Source organism: Eucyclogobius newberryi, unplaced genomic scaffold (assembly GCF_026437365.1).
Source record: "Eucyclogobius newberryi isolate DKJ021-1_F unplaced genomic scaffold, fEucNew1.0.hap1 SCAF_12, whole genome shotgun sequence".
NCBI classification, from domain to species: Eukaryota; Metazoa; Chordata; class Actinopteri; order Gobiiformes; family Gobiidae; genus Eucyclogobius; species Eucyclogobius newberryi.
This window is the reverse complement of record NW_027315746.1, coordinates 25,895,759-25,910,895: the sequence shown is the minus strand read 5'-3', so window position 1 is coordinate 25,910,895 and position 15,137 is coordinate 25,895,759. Positions and strand designations below refer to the sequence as shown.

Here is a 15,137-nt window from a genome sequence, read left to right as displayed (position 1 = left end):
TTAAATATCAAGCCTCCTGACATGTGTATAGGTTTAAGGAAGTACAATTAAGGAATTACTGGAGAGATAAAAACAAGACAATGTTGGTGAACACAATTATTGTGTTTGGCAAACTTGAACGGACCACACAGTTTAATGGACATTTAGTGTTCTGAATCTTTTGTTTACTGCATCTAAAATGTGAAAGCACTTTGAAAAAGGGTAATAAGTGCTCTCCGGTGGTGCAATGGTTTAAGGTGTTGCTACCACCACAGCGTTGTGGGGTCGATTACCAGCCTCCACCATTTGCCAAATGTCTCTACACACGACATGGCCCAGTCAAGAGCACGGGCCGGAATCTAGTGGACTATTAGCGTATAGTATGTCACTCTCATTCATGTTTCAATGGTTTTATGGTCTATGTTTACGACTTTGATATGCTTGGGCCCAAAACAATCATTGTACATATAAACCAAAAATGTCAAAATGTCTCCATAGATGAAACTGCTCTATAATGCACCAAATACATTACATACAGACATTACATACAGACATTACATACAGACATTACATAGGCAATTGGTGTATTATACAGTCAAAGCAGTGAACTCATTCCCTGTAATTCTACTGTGATGAATGAGGTTTTGCTCATCAAAAATACAAGTACACGGTTGCATTCAATCGCAGCCGCCAGTCAATACCTCCAATCCACTTGTGTGTTCCTGCTTTTGAATAATTCTCACTCCAAACAGCAATGGATCAGAAGCCTCTCTGTGCGCAAAAGAAACGTTCGGAGGCGATACACTTTCTATTTTACGTCTCATGATCCACTACCTACCTGTGCATCGTTTATTTCTTTGAAGTGGCATTTGGCAGTTCCAGAAAAAATGAACGGGTTTAATAACTTACGGCTCGTGCCCCTTTACTTCTGAGAGGGAGGGTGAATTTTCAAACAAGGTTATACTTTCTGCATGCCCTCCTGATGTTTGATAAACCTGGATTTCAGCTAATTTATGCTTTCTGTTCTTTAATTATTAATGTTTTATTTTCTCAGACACGAGTTATAAAACATAGTGGGTGAATAACAAAACTTCTCCAAGGTTGATGGGTCCAATTGGATGATGTATTTTGAGATCCAGTGAGTGGAACTTGAAAGATACTCCAAGTTTGTGAGTACAGAGAAAATGGGACAGTGTAGTTTGCAGTTTTGACAGCGACAACTTAAAACAGCCTGCGAGGATGAGCGCTTGGGGGGCATACATGAATTATTAATAGACCTTGTAAACAACGCTTATTTCTTCACCTGAATATGACAACTGTTTTTCCAAGTGGCTTTTATCCCTGACAACTTTTGAAACCGTCACGAGTCACAGTTTTAACAAGCAGGAGAATATGTACACAGCAGCTTTAACTGGAATTCAAAACTGCGCAAAGAATAAGTTACTTGTTGGATGTACTTTTTGATATTTAGTTGTGAGATTCAAGTAACAACACACAGTAAACAAGATAACTTTTTTTTCTTATTTGATAGAAAAATGCGTTAATGTATGTAAAAAAACAATATTCAAAGTCACTTGAAATGAAAGCTGTTGATCACAATTATGTCTGACTTGTTAAACATGCCATGATAATATTCTCAGCACTGCACGTTGCATTACAATGAAGGACTTAATGCAAGGGAAAAGCAGTGTTGAAACGTAAACAAACAGCATGCACAATGATGCTCTGTCCGACATTTCCATCTTATCTTCTTTCAATTTCTATCTTTGGCTGCCAAATGTATGTATTTATTCATTTGTGAAACTTCATTACCAAAACACCATATTTTATTTACATTTTATAGCAAATGCAATCCAAAAGCTTTGACTATTTGGGCACACATCCACAAGTGGATTCATGATGTGTGTCTTATACATACTGGTGTGAAGTTCTTGTGGGTGCACGTCTCCCCTCTAAACTTGCACTCCAGCAGCATGTCCTCCAGCTGGTGACCCAGGCGACCCATCATTTCTGTGGTGTTGACGCGGTAGCCCGGGGGAGGTGAGTACTTATTAAAATCCAATAGGTTCACGAGTCCTTTCTTGTGGCTGTCCTTTAGGATGGACAAACTTCTCTCCATTACGGTGTGGTTTGAATACAGGAGGTCCATCCAGTAGCCGCTGTGATACAGGTCCTCCCGTGTTAAACTGGACACTCGGAAGACATTCTTATTGCAGAAAGTCACTGCTGGGAACGACATATTGTGAGCCCAGACCATGTGTATTTTAGTGACCGCCGGATAGGACATTAAGTAGAGAATACGATTCCAAGACCAAGTAAAAAGTAGTCCCAGACAAAATAAAAATGCAAGGACCCAAATGAACCGGAGCGGTAGCGGTTTGTCTGGTGAAAACATAAACTTCAAACCATGGATTTTTGTTCTGGTGATAAAACTTACTGTTATTTCCTTCATTGTCGGTTTGTACGAGCTGGGGTCTTGTGTCTTTCGGGCATCAGGTGGTTTCTCCTGCCTCATGGCGATAGATTCAGTTGTCGTGGTAATAACCATAATAGCGCAGGGGAATGCTTCTCACACTTTGTTCACCGTTTGGAAAATCCTGGACACATCAGATTACTCCTTTTGCAGCGAAAGATAGACAAAGAAACTGCGCTCCTTGGCAGATGCAAAATTGATTTACATAATGGGTCCTTTATGGCAAAAAGCTGAATGTCCCATTAACAAAAAGCGTCAGGCGGAACACCCTCCATCACCAGATAAATGGTTGTAATAACAGCACATGGAGGCGACACTTGCACTCCCGGCAGCAGTCACTTAAAAAAGAAAAAAATATCCAGAGTAGCTCACCCCTGTTGCTCAGATCTTTCACTGCGCTCCACTGGCGGACAATACTGGTAGATTTGGTTGGTTTGTCGTATCACAACTCCTCCCTCCATTCCACAGATGGAAGAGATACGTTTCGTTGTGAGCATTGACTTGCAGGATGCAGAGGGATAATCTAATGCTGGGAGCCCCCCTACCTTTCGCTCTATGCTCGACTGGAGAGTGAGGTGGAGCTACTGAATGAAATTGTTTTCCTCCTGTGATGAAGTCCAGTGGTGTGGAGGCGGGCGGGAGGTATCAATTGTTGTGGAAATAATGGTCATTTTTTTTGTTACACAGCCAAAATGTGTTGAATACTGATGTGTCGTGTTAATACATAATTATGTATGTATACTTATTCTCTATTCAAAATGTAGTATTGATATTCTGCCATTTTGACCCTTAAAACATTTGTTAAATATGCTTTGGGTATGCTGCCATTCTCTGAATACATTTGAAAATGTATTTGTTTTGTGCATTACCCTCTGCAAAAGTGGTGCCCAAATGTAATTTCCTTCAGTCAAAAAAAGGACTAAAATGAGTTTTTGTTTTTGAAAAAAATTCCAGGCAGAATTAACATTTTGTGAAATTTAGGCTTATTGTTTTTACTTGTGGATTAATCCAGCAGTGGACAAAAATAAATGAAAAAAATGTTGAAAAGGGGTTTGAATAAATTAAAATAAATGTGTTTTATACGCACAATTTGGAATTATAAAATTACCCTAGTCCCTCAAAAAGAGGTGGTCTTCCTGTCCAAATGGATTCTGCAGTGTTAAATATGTAATGAAAACAATTTCAATCAGACAACAAAACAGTGACGGTTAAAATATGTTAATATTCACTACGTTGGATAAGGGGGAATGGTCTGCTAGTTTGATAGAAATCAACATAATTTTCAAAGAGCAGTGATTTAAGCACTTATCCTCTTCTGTTCTAGGTTTGAAAGTGCAGCTAGTGGTTTGCTGTTTGCAGACGTGCTTGGGACTGTTGCTGGGATGTGTTTGTTGTAACTTTTTTTATTACTCAAATCATTTCAAGTAGTAAATGTTGGCATTGGCTAGAGTCATTCAATCACAGCAGGGCAGTCTAATTTATGGTTTCAGAAAATTACAAATAGCCAAAATATTGAATGGTGTGATCTCTGCAGCAAGTGAATACATTTCACATAGACGCTCTGACTCAAATTGCGAGGAAATAATTGGATTTCTGCTGGAAGAATATTGTAAAAATGTTGGTAATACCTCACAGGTGTTAGTGAGGATCACATTGACAGGAGCATGCATAAAATACATAAAAGTCCATGTCAGTCTACAACGATGGATTGTCCACCATTTCATTAGTGAAAGTATATGAAGGCAATGGATACAGATTTATCTTGAGTACCATTAGAATGAAATAAAAGAAAGAGAGATAGTATTCTATAGAGCTCGGGATGGAACGTCAAATAATGTCAGTTACAGTGGAAATTAGAATCTTAAAATCTCCATTGGTTTAGCGGAATATCTATGATGAGTGATGTTACAATTCTGAGCTCTATATTACTGAGCTGTTGATTTTGCTCAGTTGTACTAAACACCCACGACTGTTCAATTTTACTTTCATATTTGTATTTCTCATGATGTTCCCTGTCTATTTTTGTTGATGTGATTAATACATTCACATTATGGCCTGTTCAGACCGGGGTGTCCAAAGCGTCCAGTTTACATTCAAAGTCTATGTAAACGAGCGTCTTGGGAGTTCTGCATTTTCCACCGTGCGATTCCTGCGTTTTAGCGGCGCAATTCCAGCGTTTTGGGCGTTGGGGGCGTTTAAGCGTCGGACGCTCTGGACGCTTTGGATGCACATCCGAGGCGTTCGAGGTGTCCAAAGCGTTTGACACAGAAAAGTTGAGCTTTGTCCAAATTTTCTGCGACAGGCGTGGCGCAGCAGCCAATCAGAGATGACGCGGAAGAAGAAGAAGACCCAAAACAGACCCAGCAAAAATTTAAAAAAATCCGTCGCTCTTGGAGCAAATAATGATATTGACTAAACTCTGCTCACCTCTGAAGTTTATGCAGATCCCAGACAAGCCCCGGAGTCCATCTCCTCCGTTAATAAACCAAAGCCATGGTCCGCCATTAAACTCCATAACAGCACGAGAAAAGCGAAACAGCACAACTCCTCCAATGCGCATGTGCGCAGTACGACTCGGACGCGCGTCTGCTGGCGTCAGCCTTCCAATGTACAGACGTCCAACTTCTGCGTTAGGCGTAAAGTTGACACGGCGGTGTGAACAGGCCGTAAGTCCATCGCCTGTATATACTAAAAAAGACCAACCAATTGAAGCTAATCAACGCTAACACTACCGAGTTCCATATTTGGAAATCTGAGTGCGTGTCTCATGGCAAACAGAGAGCTAATCAGGAGTGAGGTTGTAGAAGGTACTCGGCCCTTCATGCCTGCACTGGTGGTTTCACGGATCAGGAACATAACAACCTGTGCCAACTTTTAGTGGACTGCATGTCCACATTTTTCTCTCATTCTCATTTCACACTAAGCTGCCCTGTCAAAAAATCCCTTAGAAAAAGGTTTAATGTGAAAAACACAGTTAATCAAAATGTAATTAAGGCTTGAGGTTATTATATGACATTACATGTTTGGAAATGTGTATTGATTTGAAAACAAAGTGTGGTGAAATGAAATGTTGTGCTATTTATTTTTGTGTTATTAGGCATAATTCAATAAGTCTACTTATGCCCAGCTACTTTAATTAAAGGCAAAGTTATTCATCAAATCAAACCTGGTGAGAAAAATGCAATGCTGAACATGTTTATTGCTCTGTTACATTGACTGATGCCCAAACAATGCAACAGGATAGAAGGACCCTTAGTGTATTTCACTCTGTGCTTTGACGGGCAGAAGAAGCACATAATGATTTGTGTCCCACAACAGCTACTGTAGGTCATGTCCACTTCTCCTCAGGGCAAAGCAAAACATCTGACATGCAAATGTGTTCCAGTCACAAAAGCATCAGCTACCATTGTGAAACATCCAAAACAAGAAGCCAAGCAACGCATGTAAATACAAACATAACGCATTCACAATACCAGTGTCAGAGACTTATATCTTTTGTCTGGTTCATCCACTTATCGACCGAGCGCATTGATTTCCTCTATTCCTGGTTACTACAGAAAAATGATTAGCACATTTAGGCAGGGAATTCATTGCATAGGCTCATTTTGTGAGACATTAGGCCAGGGAGAAACAAGGCGACCAGTTTTTGCTGGTCTCCAAATCACCACTCGTCAGCACTTTAAACCAAAACACAATTTCATTACTCCAAGTACTACGCTGTGAAAGCATGACAATTATAATCTGTCTTTGTTAGACCAGATTTTCCCCTTTGAAAGTGGTTCACTATTCAGCCGGACATTAAATAGAAGGGTGGTCTCGGGACAGGTGTATGAAACCCATACTTAGCAGATTGAGTAGGGACACTAACTGATATTAAAAGAACAAATAATGCAAATTTGAAATTTGTTCAATTGAGCTAAACCAGGGCCGCATCAGGCATCCCAGACGTTTTAATCCAGCCTGCCGAACATTTCAATCCGGCTCGCCAAACATTTCTAATTTATGTTTGTTAATATCCGACTTATACTCCGGAGCAACTTATAGTCCGAAAAATACGGTAGTCTGCCTTTAGAAAGTCCACCTCTACTCCACTTATTAATCTAAATAAGTAGCACCTGTTTGTTAGCTGCAAGACCCCTGGTCAAGAACTACAGGAAACATTAGACCTCGGTATTTGGAAAAAAAAGGCTTCTGTACCAAATATTAACATTGTTTTTCTCAGGTTTTCAAATACTTATTTGCAGCAATAACATACAAGCACCTACGATGAAAAGTTCAGACCACTCAGACCACTTAAGCGGGAAAACTTTCAAAATCGCATATTGCAGGGTTTTCAAATACTTACTTTCCTCAATGTATTAGAGCTGGGTTTCGATTTAAATTTCAAGAATCGATTCGATTCCGATTTTTACGTTTCAAAATCGATTTTTTCCGATTTCTCAGATCCCATCCGATTCGCTCCGATTTCGATCTGATTTCGATTTGATCCGATTTCGATTTGATCCGATTTCGATTCGATCAGAGGGTTAATGTTATTAAAAATGAAAAATGTATTTGAACCGTTTCCTTCACTTCATGACTTTGTAGAGAAGCAACATATTAAAACTAGTATTATATCAATATTAAACAGCAAATCTTACAAGTATTGGTAGTTACTGATGGCTCTACAATGTATGTATGTATGTATGTATGTATGTATGTATGTATGTATGTATGTATGTATGTATATATATATATATACATACATACATACATACATACATACATACATACATTGTACATACATACATACATTGTACATACATTGTTTTTCTCACTCCAGAAAAGTGCATTGCTAAGAACAGGTACCCTCAAGCTCCCTAGCCTCAAAAACACCAAAGAGCCAACCTAGAAAGGAGTTGACAATATCATCAGAGCCATCATTACAACAGACTCGGCCCCTGCACCCCGTGGGGTGCCATATGTAATTTACAAAAGGTGCACCAGACTCTAAAGACGACTATGGAAGCTTATTGGGATCATCTGAAAGAGAGCAAAGGAGGAGTTCCTGGATGTTGACTGCTTAGCTTTGTCAGGTCTGTCGTTCTGCGGTCCAATTCGTTGGATTTATCTGTCTATATTAGGAGTTCACCTGGGGAGATCCACTATTTCTGTGAGGGAGCAGACATATAATGAGCTTGGACACTTATTTCTGGAACATGTCTAAGAAATTGAGGAAGAAAAATGCCACAGAGAACTGGGCTAGCCATGCTACACCTAAGCTAGATAGCCCTGGAGCAGAGCCGGGCCCCTCCTCCGCCCACTCTAGCTCCACGCCAGGTGCTGCTCCAGGGTAGACCAGGAGCTTTGCAGGAGATACCGGATTTAATACAAAGGCAATAGATAGTTGTGGCCCTGGCGGAAAAGCATGATTTGTGTGATGTGACTGTCGAACAAGACAGCCCATCAACAGCAGTCGAAAAATGAAATCTCTTGATTTGAAAGACACTGTTGTCTGCGTAATGTGCGTGTCCAGAGGACACTCAAGTTTCTGGAGGCTTGGATTCCCGAATATCTAAAACTTCCAACAAAAACTGGGAAAATAAACCTTGACCATGCTCATCGCTCCCTTGCTCCCAAGCCGGGTCCCGACCCCCAACATACAAGACCTATATATAATATATAATAATATAATACCTATTATACTGAATTTCCAAAACATTTTTGAAGTTTGGTTGTTCTATTATGTTCTGATGTTGTGGTTCCTGTGTTTGTGTGTCGTGTTTGACCAGAGAACTGTGTAACAAAAGCTTATTTAATGGAATGATTTCAATATGGTTAATACAATGGCATGTGAAAAATTACAAAAAGCATATTTAATGTTAATGGCATATTGAGTCCAATTAAGCTGTGAAAGATATTAACAAAGATGAGAAAAGAAAAATGGATCATCATAAACTGTCCTTACAAGAAACCCATTTAAACGACTTCGAACCTCAGAAATCAAGCAGAAAAGCCTTTGAAAAGAGTTGAAGACAAAGATAAAGATTTGTACTGGTCAAAGGAACTACTAATGGAAGTGTATTTACTTTGCTAAATGTATATGCTCCCCCAGGTAGAGAGCTCACTTTCTATACAATACTAAAGTTATAGATCTGACATCCTGATGTCCGCCAATATACAAATTTTTCCAACAAATTTCTTATTTTTAATAAAGATAGGTCTAATTTCAGAGGTAGATATATGTACAACAGATCTAAGTGATGCTCCTATACATCACTCTAGATCTGGAAGAGAAACAAAAAAACAAAAACAAAAAACTTTGGAGATTTAATGCTAGTCTAGTCAATGACATTGAGACTTATGTGGAGGGGAAACATTGGAAGTTTCTCCCCATCTCTGGGATGCAGTTAAGGCAGTTTTGAGGGTCGGGGTAATTGCTGTCACTCAGGCCAAAAAGAAGTGAAGGCAGAAAAAACTAAAAGATTTACAGAACAAATTAAAGCTGTCAGAAGCTAAATAATATACCAAAAAACAAGGATCTTCAAATGCTACAGGAATGTAAAAAGATAAGAGGCAAGATTAATGAGACGCGACAAAAAATAGGTGCTTTAATAACAGCTTCTGAAATTCAAATTGCAATTAAAAAACCACAAAACAATAAATGACCCGGGAGTGACTGGTTCACCTCAGAGTAGTATAAAGCTCTAAAAGACACTTTTATCAACTTTTAACTGGGCTCTTAAAAAGATCAGATCCAAAAAAGAAGAAGCCATCATATCCTTAATACCTAAAGAGGGTAAGGATCGACTTTAACCAATTTCAATTCTGCATGTAGACAATTTCATATACACTTAAATTATGTCCAATACAAAAACGACAAACACAAGATGATCTTTACATAAAATGAACCATATGCAAAAGCACCATAACAATGGAGTTACCGGGGTGGGGTCCCGGTAACGCCATTCTGCAACATAATGGACATCAATTTGTTTAACATTCATGCTGTTTCAGTAGCTTTTTGATATGCCACACCTGTGATGTGGGATAGATTAATATAATATTAATGCTAATTGCACATTAAGACAGATTTTGACAAATGTGTCTTGAGTCTTTTTGTGTCCAGATGACTACACCTGAATCTTTTTACTAACTGTTTACTTATTGCAATATTTTGGTAGAATGTTTCGCACAACAATTTTGTGTAATCTTTTATTATGATGTGATAAAAGATTAAAGTATTTCGTGCATTTTAGCAGTTGGTTTATACTGGTTCACAAATCTATTCCGGTATGTAAGCGTCTTTCTATGCCATGGTTGGACACTGGCTAGGAAATCCTGTCAGTGTGTTGCACTATCCACTGTCTCCTGTCAGAGCTTAACTCCAGGGGTCTCATTAGAGGAGGAGACACTGTTGACTGGGCTAAGAAGAGGTGCTGCTTTCAAAGACCAGTAACAATCTCTGATACCACATTCCATCCTGGCACCAATTAGCTCCACATCACAGAGGGATAAGACAAAACCGTTGATAACAAGTTTTAATAGTCAGCCGATTTAAAGCTTAAGTGATCTCAACAGAGTCACAACGATAACCATGCATGCAGTATGGTATAAAGGATTTATATCTTTAGTATTTGTCTGTATGAAGAATGAATCATCTTTATGTAAATCTGTAATAGAAAATATAGTGCAACATATATCCATAAAGGAAAGCTTTGAAGTAAAAACATTGTGTACACCTAATTAATTTGTTATTAGCAAGTGATTCACAAAGGCGACTAAGAAAAATACAACGTTTGGTGTTCACATTCTGGATTTTGATCCTGGAATTTGATTCTGGACTTTGATTCTGAATATTTCAGATGGAGGGGTCTGTATAAAGACCCCTCTATAACTCTATAGTTCAGAGTTCAGCTCCATTCTGCTGAATATTGGCATCCTGACACAGAACTGTACAATTCAAGCTTTCCACTGAGCTAATCAGGGTCCAGGTGGGAGTACAAACCATTTGATTTGCATTCAGGGTACAGGGAGCATTTAGAGCTCTTGCCTTCTAATAAGGAGACCGTGGGTTAGATTCCTGGGCAGACCAACATAACATGATCTTTCTGGGTGAAATGTCCCCCCTGTGTTGCCGTGGATTCTCTCCTGGTTCTCCAGCTTCCCCCACTGTCCAAACACAGGCTGTTGTTGTGCTTTGTGATAGATAAACTGACAACTCTCAAGTCACTTGCCCCTAGTCACTTAATGTGAGAGGTTGTCTTTGTATTAACCCTGAGACTAGTTGGCCCCTGTCCAGGGGCCTAAAGTCACTTGCCTGACCAGTCAGTCCTTCCTACAAGAAGTCTGTCAAAACATGTTGGCACTGGCTGGTCAGGCAATAAAGTCCCTGGATAAGCTCCAAACTTTAGCTGTTCAGAGCAGGTTTTAATCAGTTGTCCATATAGTATTTGTGGCTCAACAAACTACAGCCATTGTGGTTCATGATTCATTGACACAATGCGAAGTTTTGGCCAAAGTGCACGTGAACGGCACAGCACACTCTGCAAGCTTTCTGATTGGCTCCATCTGGGCAGTGAAGAACTTCCGCATTGATGTGAGCCGGCTGCAGTGGCGTGAGTTTGAATCCTGACTCAGACTTACTGCATAACCTTCCTTCCCTCTCATCCCCATTTCACTCTCATCTGTCCAATAAAGCCTATGGGGGGATCCTTAAAACTATATTTGTTCAGGATTAGCTCTTGCCACATTACTTGTATGGCCTTTAGTCCTTTCAACTGCAAAATCATGCTTTTGTGATTAAATAATTTCCTTTTTTATACAGACAAAGATATTCTGACATGAATGAAAAAAATAATATGTACGTAATATAAAAAATGTGGTACTATGGTCTATGAAACTAACAATAATGTTTTATTCACAAGAAAAAGCTTTATAGACTTCTAAATACAATACGCAGAAAAAAATACGCAGAAAAAAAAATACATTTTGACAGCATGAGTCACCTTACTGGTGCAAATGCATTCTGTCTGAGCACATCAAACTGCTAAAACAACTGACCTTTTCTCAGATATTCAACTTCACAAGTTCAACTTCACAAGTTCACAAGTAGTAATACTGTATATACGTTTAAGGATAGTCAAGCTTGTTCGTTAATATGCAGGAGACTACACACATTAAAAGTTTTTACCACAGCTCCTTGAGAAGAGAACTCTAATCAGTGCCAGGGAATGCTAACAAGCTGAATCGCCAATGTTTTCCGACGCTAACTGAACTCGTGATTAGAGTGAATTTTGTGGTCGTCTATTCCGTTTCAACCACAGTGTACCTTCATGTCCTAAATGCAAACCAGCTCCTACATCATTAAAAAGACAGAAACATTGTCCACTGTCCAATCATCCATGACAGGCCAGGTTCATTGACGCATAATGATTAATAGCGCAACCGTTCAGCCATGAAAAATGAGCCATGTGGCAATGGAGAAACCCTTTTGTACCTGTTGGAGATAACATATTGTCACTCAACCAGTGGTGGTATGGGCTGATTTTCTGTCACCACGTGTCATGATTTATATGTTTACACAAACAATAGACACTTGACAGTGTTCTTGTCTGGAGGAGATTAAATTCAATTGGAGTGACATTTAGCAACCAAGCAACATACAATCAAATAAGGTCATTTCTGTATTACATAAAGTGAGGTCTAAAATCAAAAGCTATAGGCAATTTATATAAATGATCTGTTGGTTAATAAATACTGATCAAATATATGGTTTTCACAAATTAATTTAAAATATTTGTTTTTAATGTGTGTGCTGCTGCAGTATACTTTTGTGACTTTAATTGGCAGTTACATTTCTTGAAAGTTATTTAAATTTGAAAAATGTCATCTTAAATTAATTAGAAAATATTTATTCTTCATTTTTAATATGGATAATTACTACTACAACAATCAAAAAACTAAACTTATTGTGATAGGTATTCTGACTTAAGTCCAACAGCAATCTTATTTCTGCCTGTGTAAGAAACAGGTGTATTGAGTGCAGCAGATTTGTCACAGAGAGAACCGGCGGCTTCTTTGGGCGAGAGAGACATCTTGTGGCCTGCTGCTAAATGGAACTGCTACAGCTCAGTCGCTCTGTATGCAGAGGGAGTAATGCCAGGGCTGCAAGAATGGATTTTTGGCTAAGTGTGTGATGTGCTATGCCTCATATAAAATGATTCAAAGAGGGAAATTATTGGCATGTAGCACATAAATGAACAAAATGAAGGCGGTGCAGAGGAGATTTTAAAATGGGGAGCATTTTGTTGTACAGTGCGTGAACGGATGTGCAATTATTTTAACTAAATTACCTCCTGATAACATATTACAGTTTTAAACGGGGGAAGATGACATGAGGACGTTGGAAATTATATCCGCTTAGTTGCAACGGAAAAAGACATATCTTGTACACTGCATTATAAGAAATGTATACAAAATAGTGTGTAACATTTGGTGACAAAAAATATATGGAAAGCCAGAAGGGTCAGGCAGAACTTTAAAACCAAACACATCTTTAAATAATGACTAATTGTGTTGCATTGATTACTCACACGTTTTCTGGTCTTTAGCAGATACAACATTGTTCCAGTTCTTTGTGTGTGCTAAATTGTTAAATTAGATCTGATCAAGATTAAGACTAAAGATTTGTCGTAGTTATTTGTTGTTGGACTGTAGACCTGGTTCAATTCTCCTTTAGTCTTGCGTTTTCCATATTTGGGCAAGATATTTAGTGATCAGATATCCAGACCAGATATTTGGTGAGCAATTAAGAAATGTTAATTTAATTTCTTTTTAATCTTTTTAATAAAGGTGGAAAAAACTCATTGAGAGAAACTTTTTAATGAGTAACCTGTTGAATACAAAACACATTAAAACAAAGCAAATTATCTAGGTAAAGTGTCAATAAAACAATTCGTAAAACATTCAATAAGTTAACACACTTTAAATATACACTCTCATTTGTAAAAATGTATGTGGACATGCACTTTATAAATGACCCCAGTCCAGTACTTAGCACTCTAAAACTAGGTTTGCTCAGATATGGCCATTGTCGCTAAGCACACATAACCTGGGTGACTTGAGTGAGTCACATAACCAGCCCTGCATAAAGTCCAACACCTTTATGCACATTTATGCACTGCCAATGGCCAGTCTCATAAAGCATGTATCAAAGAACTTAGCAGTAGCAGTTCCTGTACTACTTCTACAATATCCACAAGCTGTAATTATCCATCCATCCATCCATTTTCTGCCGCTTATCCGGGGGGCGGGTCGCGGGGGCAGCAGTCTGAGCAGGGACTCCCAGACTTCCTTCTCCCCAACACCTCCGGGGGGATCCCGAGGCGTTCCCAGGCTAGCCGGGAGACATAGTCTCTCCAGCGTGTCCTGGGTCTTCCCCAGGGCCTCTTCCCAGTGGGACATGCCTGAAACACCTCCCGAGGGAGGCGCCCAGGAGGCATCCGGAACAGATGCCCGAGCCACCTCAGCTGGCTCCTCTCGACGTGGAGGAGCAGCGGCTCTACTCCGAGCTCCCCCCGTGTGGCCGAGCTCCTCACCTTATCTCTAAGGGAACGCCCAGCCACACGACAGAGGAAACTCATTTCGACCGCTTGTATCCGCGATCTTGTTCTTTCGGTCTCTACCCAAAGCTCATGACCATAGGTGAGGGTAGGAACGTAGACCGACCGGTAAATAGAGAGCTTTGCCTTTCGGCTCAGCTCCCCCTTTACCACAACAGTCCGATGCAGCGACTGCATCACTGCAGCCGCTGCACCGATCCGCCTGTCGATCTCACGCTCCATCTTTCCCTCACTCGTGAACAAGACCCCGAGATACTTGAACTCCTCCACTTGGGGCAAGGACACCCCACCCACCTGGAGAGGGCAAGCCACCTTTTTCCGGTCGAGAACCATGGCCTCGGATTTGGAGGTGCTGATTCTCATCCCAGCCGCTCCACACTCGGCTGCAAACCGTCCCAGTGCATGTTGCAGGTCCGGGATTGATGGAGCAATCAGGACAACATCTTCTGCAAACAGCAGAGATGGAATCCTGTGGTCCCCAAACCGGACACCCTCCGACCCCTGACTGCGCCTAGAAATTCTGTCCATAAAAATTATGAACAGAACCGGTGACAAAGGGCAGCCCTGGCGGAGTCCAACATGCACTGGGAACAGGTCTGACTTACTGCCGGCAATGCGAACACAGCTCCTGCTCCGGTCATACAGGGACCGGACAGCCCTGAGCAAAGGGCCCCGGACCCCGTACTCCTGGAGCACCCCCCAAAGGACACCCCAAGGGACACGGTCGAAAGCCTTCTCCAGATCCACAAAGCACATGTGGACTGGTTGGGCAAACTCCCATGAACCCTCGAGCACCCGATGGAGGGTATAGAGCTGGTCCAGTGTTCCACGACCGGGACGAAAACCACTCTGCTCCTCCTGAATCCGAGGTTCGACTATCGATCGGATTCTCCTCTCCAGTACCTTGGAATAGACCTTACCTGGGAGGCTGAGGAGTGTGATCCCTCTGTAGTTGGAACACACCCTCCGGTCCCCCTTCTTGAACAGAGGGACCACCACCCCGGTCTGCCAGTCCAGAGGCACGGTCCCCGAACGCCACGCAATGTTGCAGAGATGTGTCAACCAAGACAGTCCTACAACAT

At 40.5% G+C, this 15,137-nt stretch overlaps 1 protein-coding gene across 8 annotated transcripts in view; it reads right to left on the bottom strand.

The window, feature by feature from the left end:
* asic1c (acid-sensing (proton-gated) ion channel 1c) overlaps positions 1-15,137 on the bottom strand; it is a 150,156-nt gene that overhangs the window by 20,965 nt on the left and 114,054 nt on the right. The window contains exon 1 of one of the 8 annotated variants that reach the window (XM_072441691.1): positions 1,898-2,956. The exons of 4 other annotated variants lie outside the window; for them this stretch is intronic. In XM_072441691.1, coding sequence (XP_072297792.1) covers positions 1,898-2,527 — 630 coding nt within the window. In that variant the 5' untranslated portion in view covers positions 2,528-2,956. Of the gene's footprint in view, positions 1-1,897; positions 2,957-15,137 lie in introns of those variants that run through there. 3 more of the 8 variants (XM_072441690.1, XM_072441692.1, XM_072441697.1) reach the window with 3 other exon arrangements.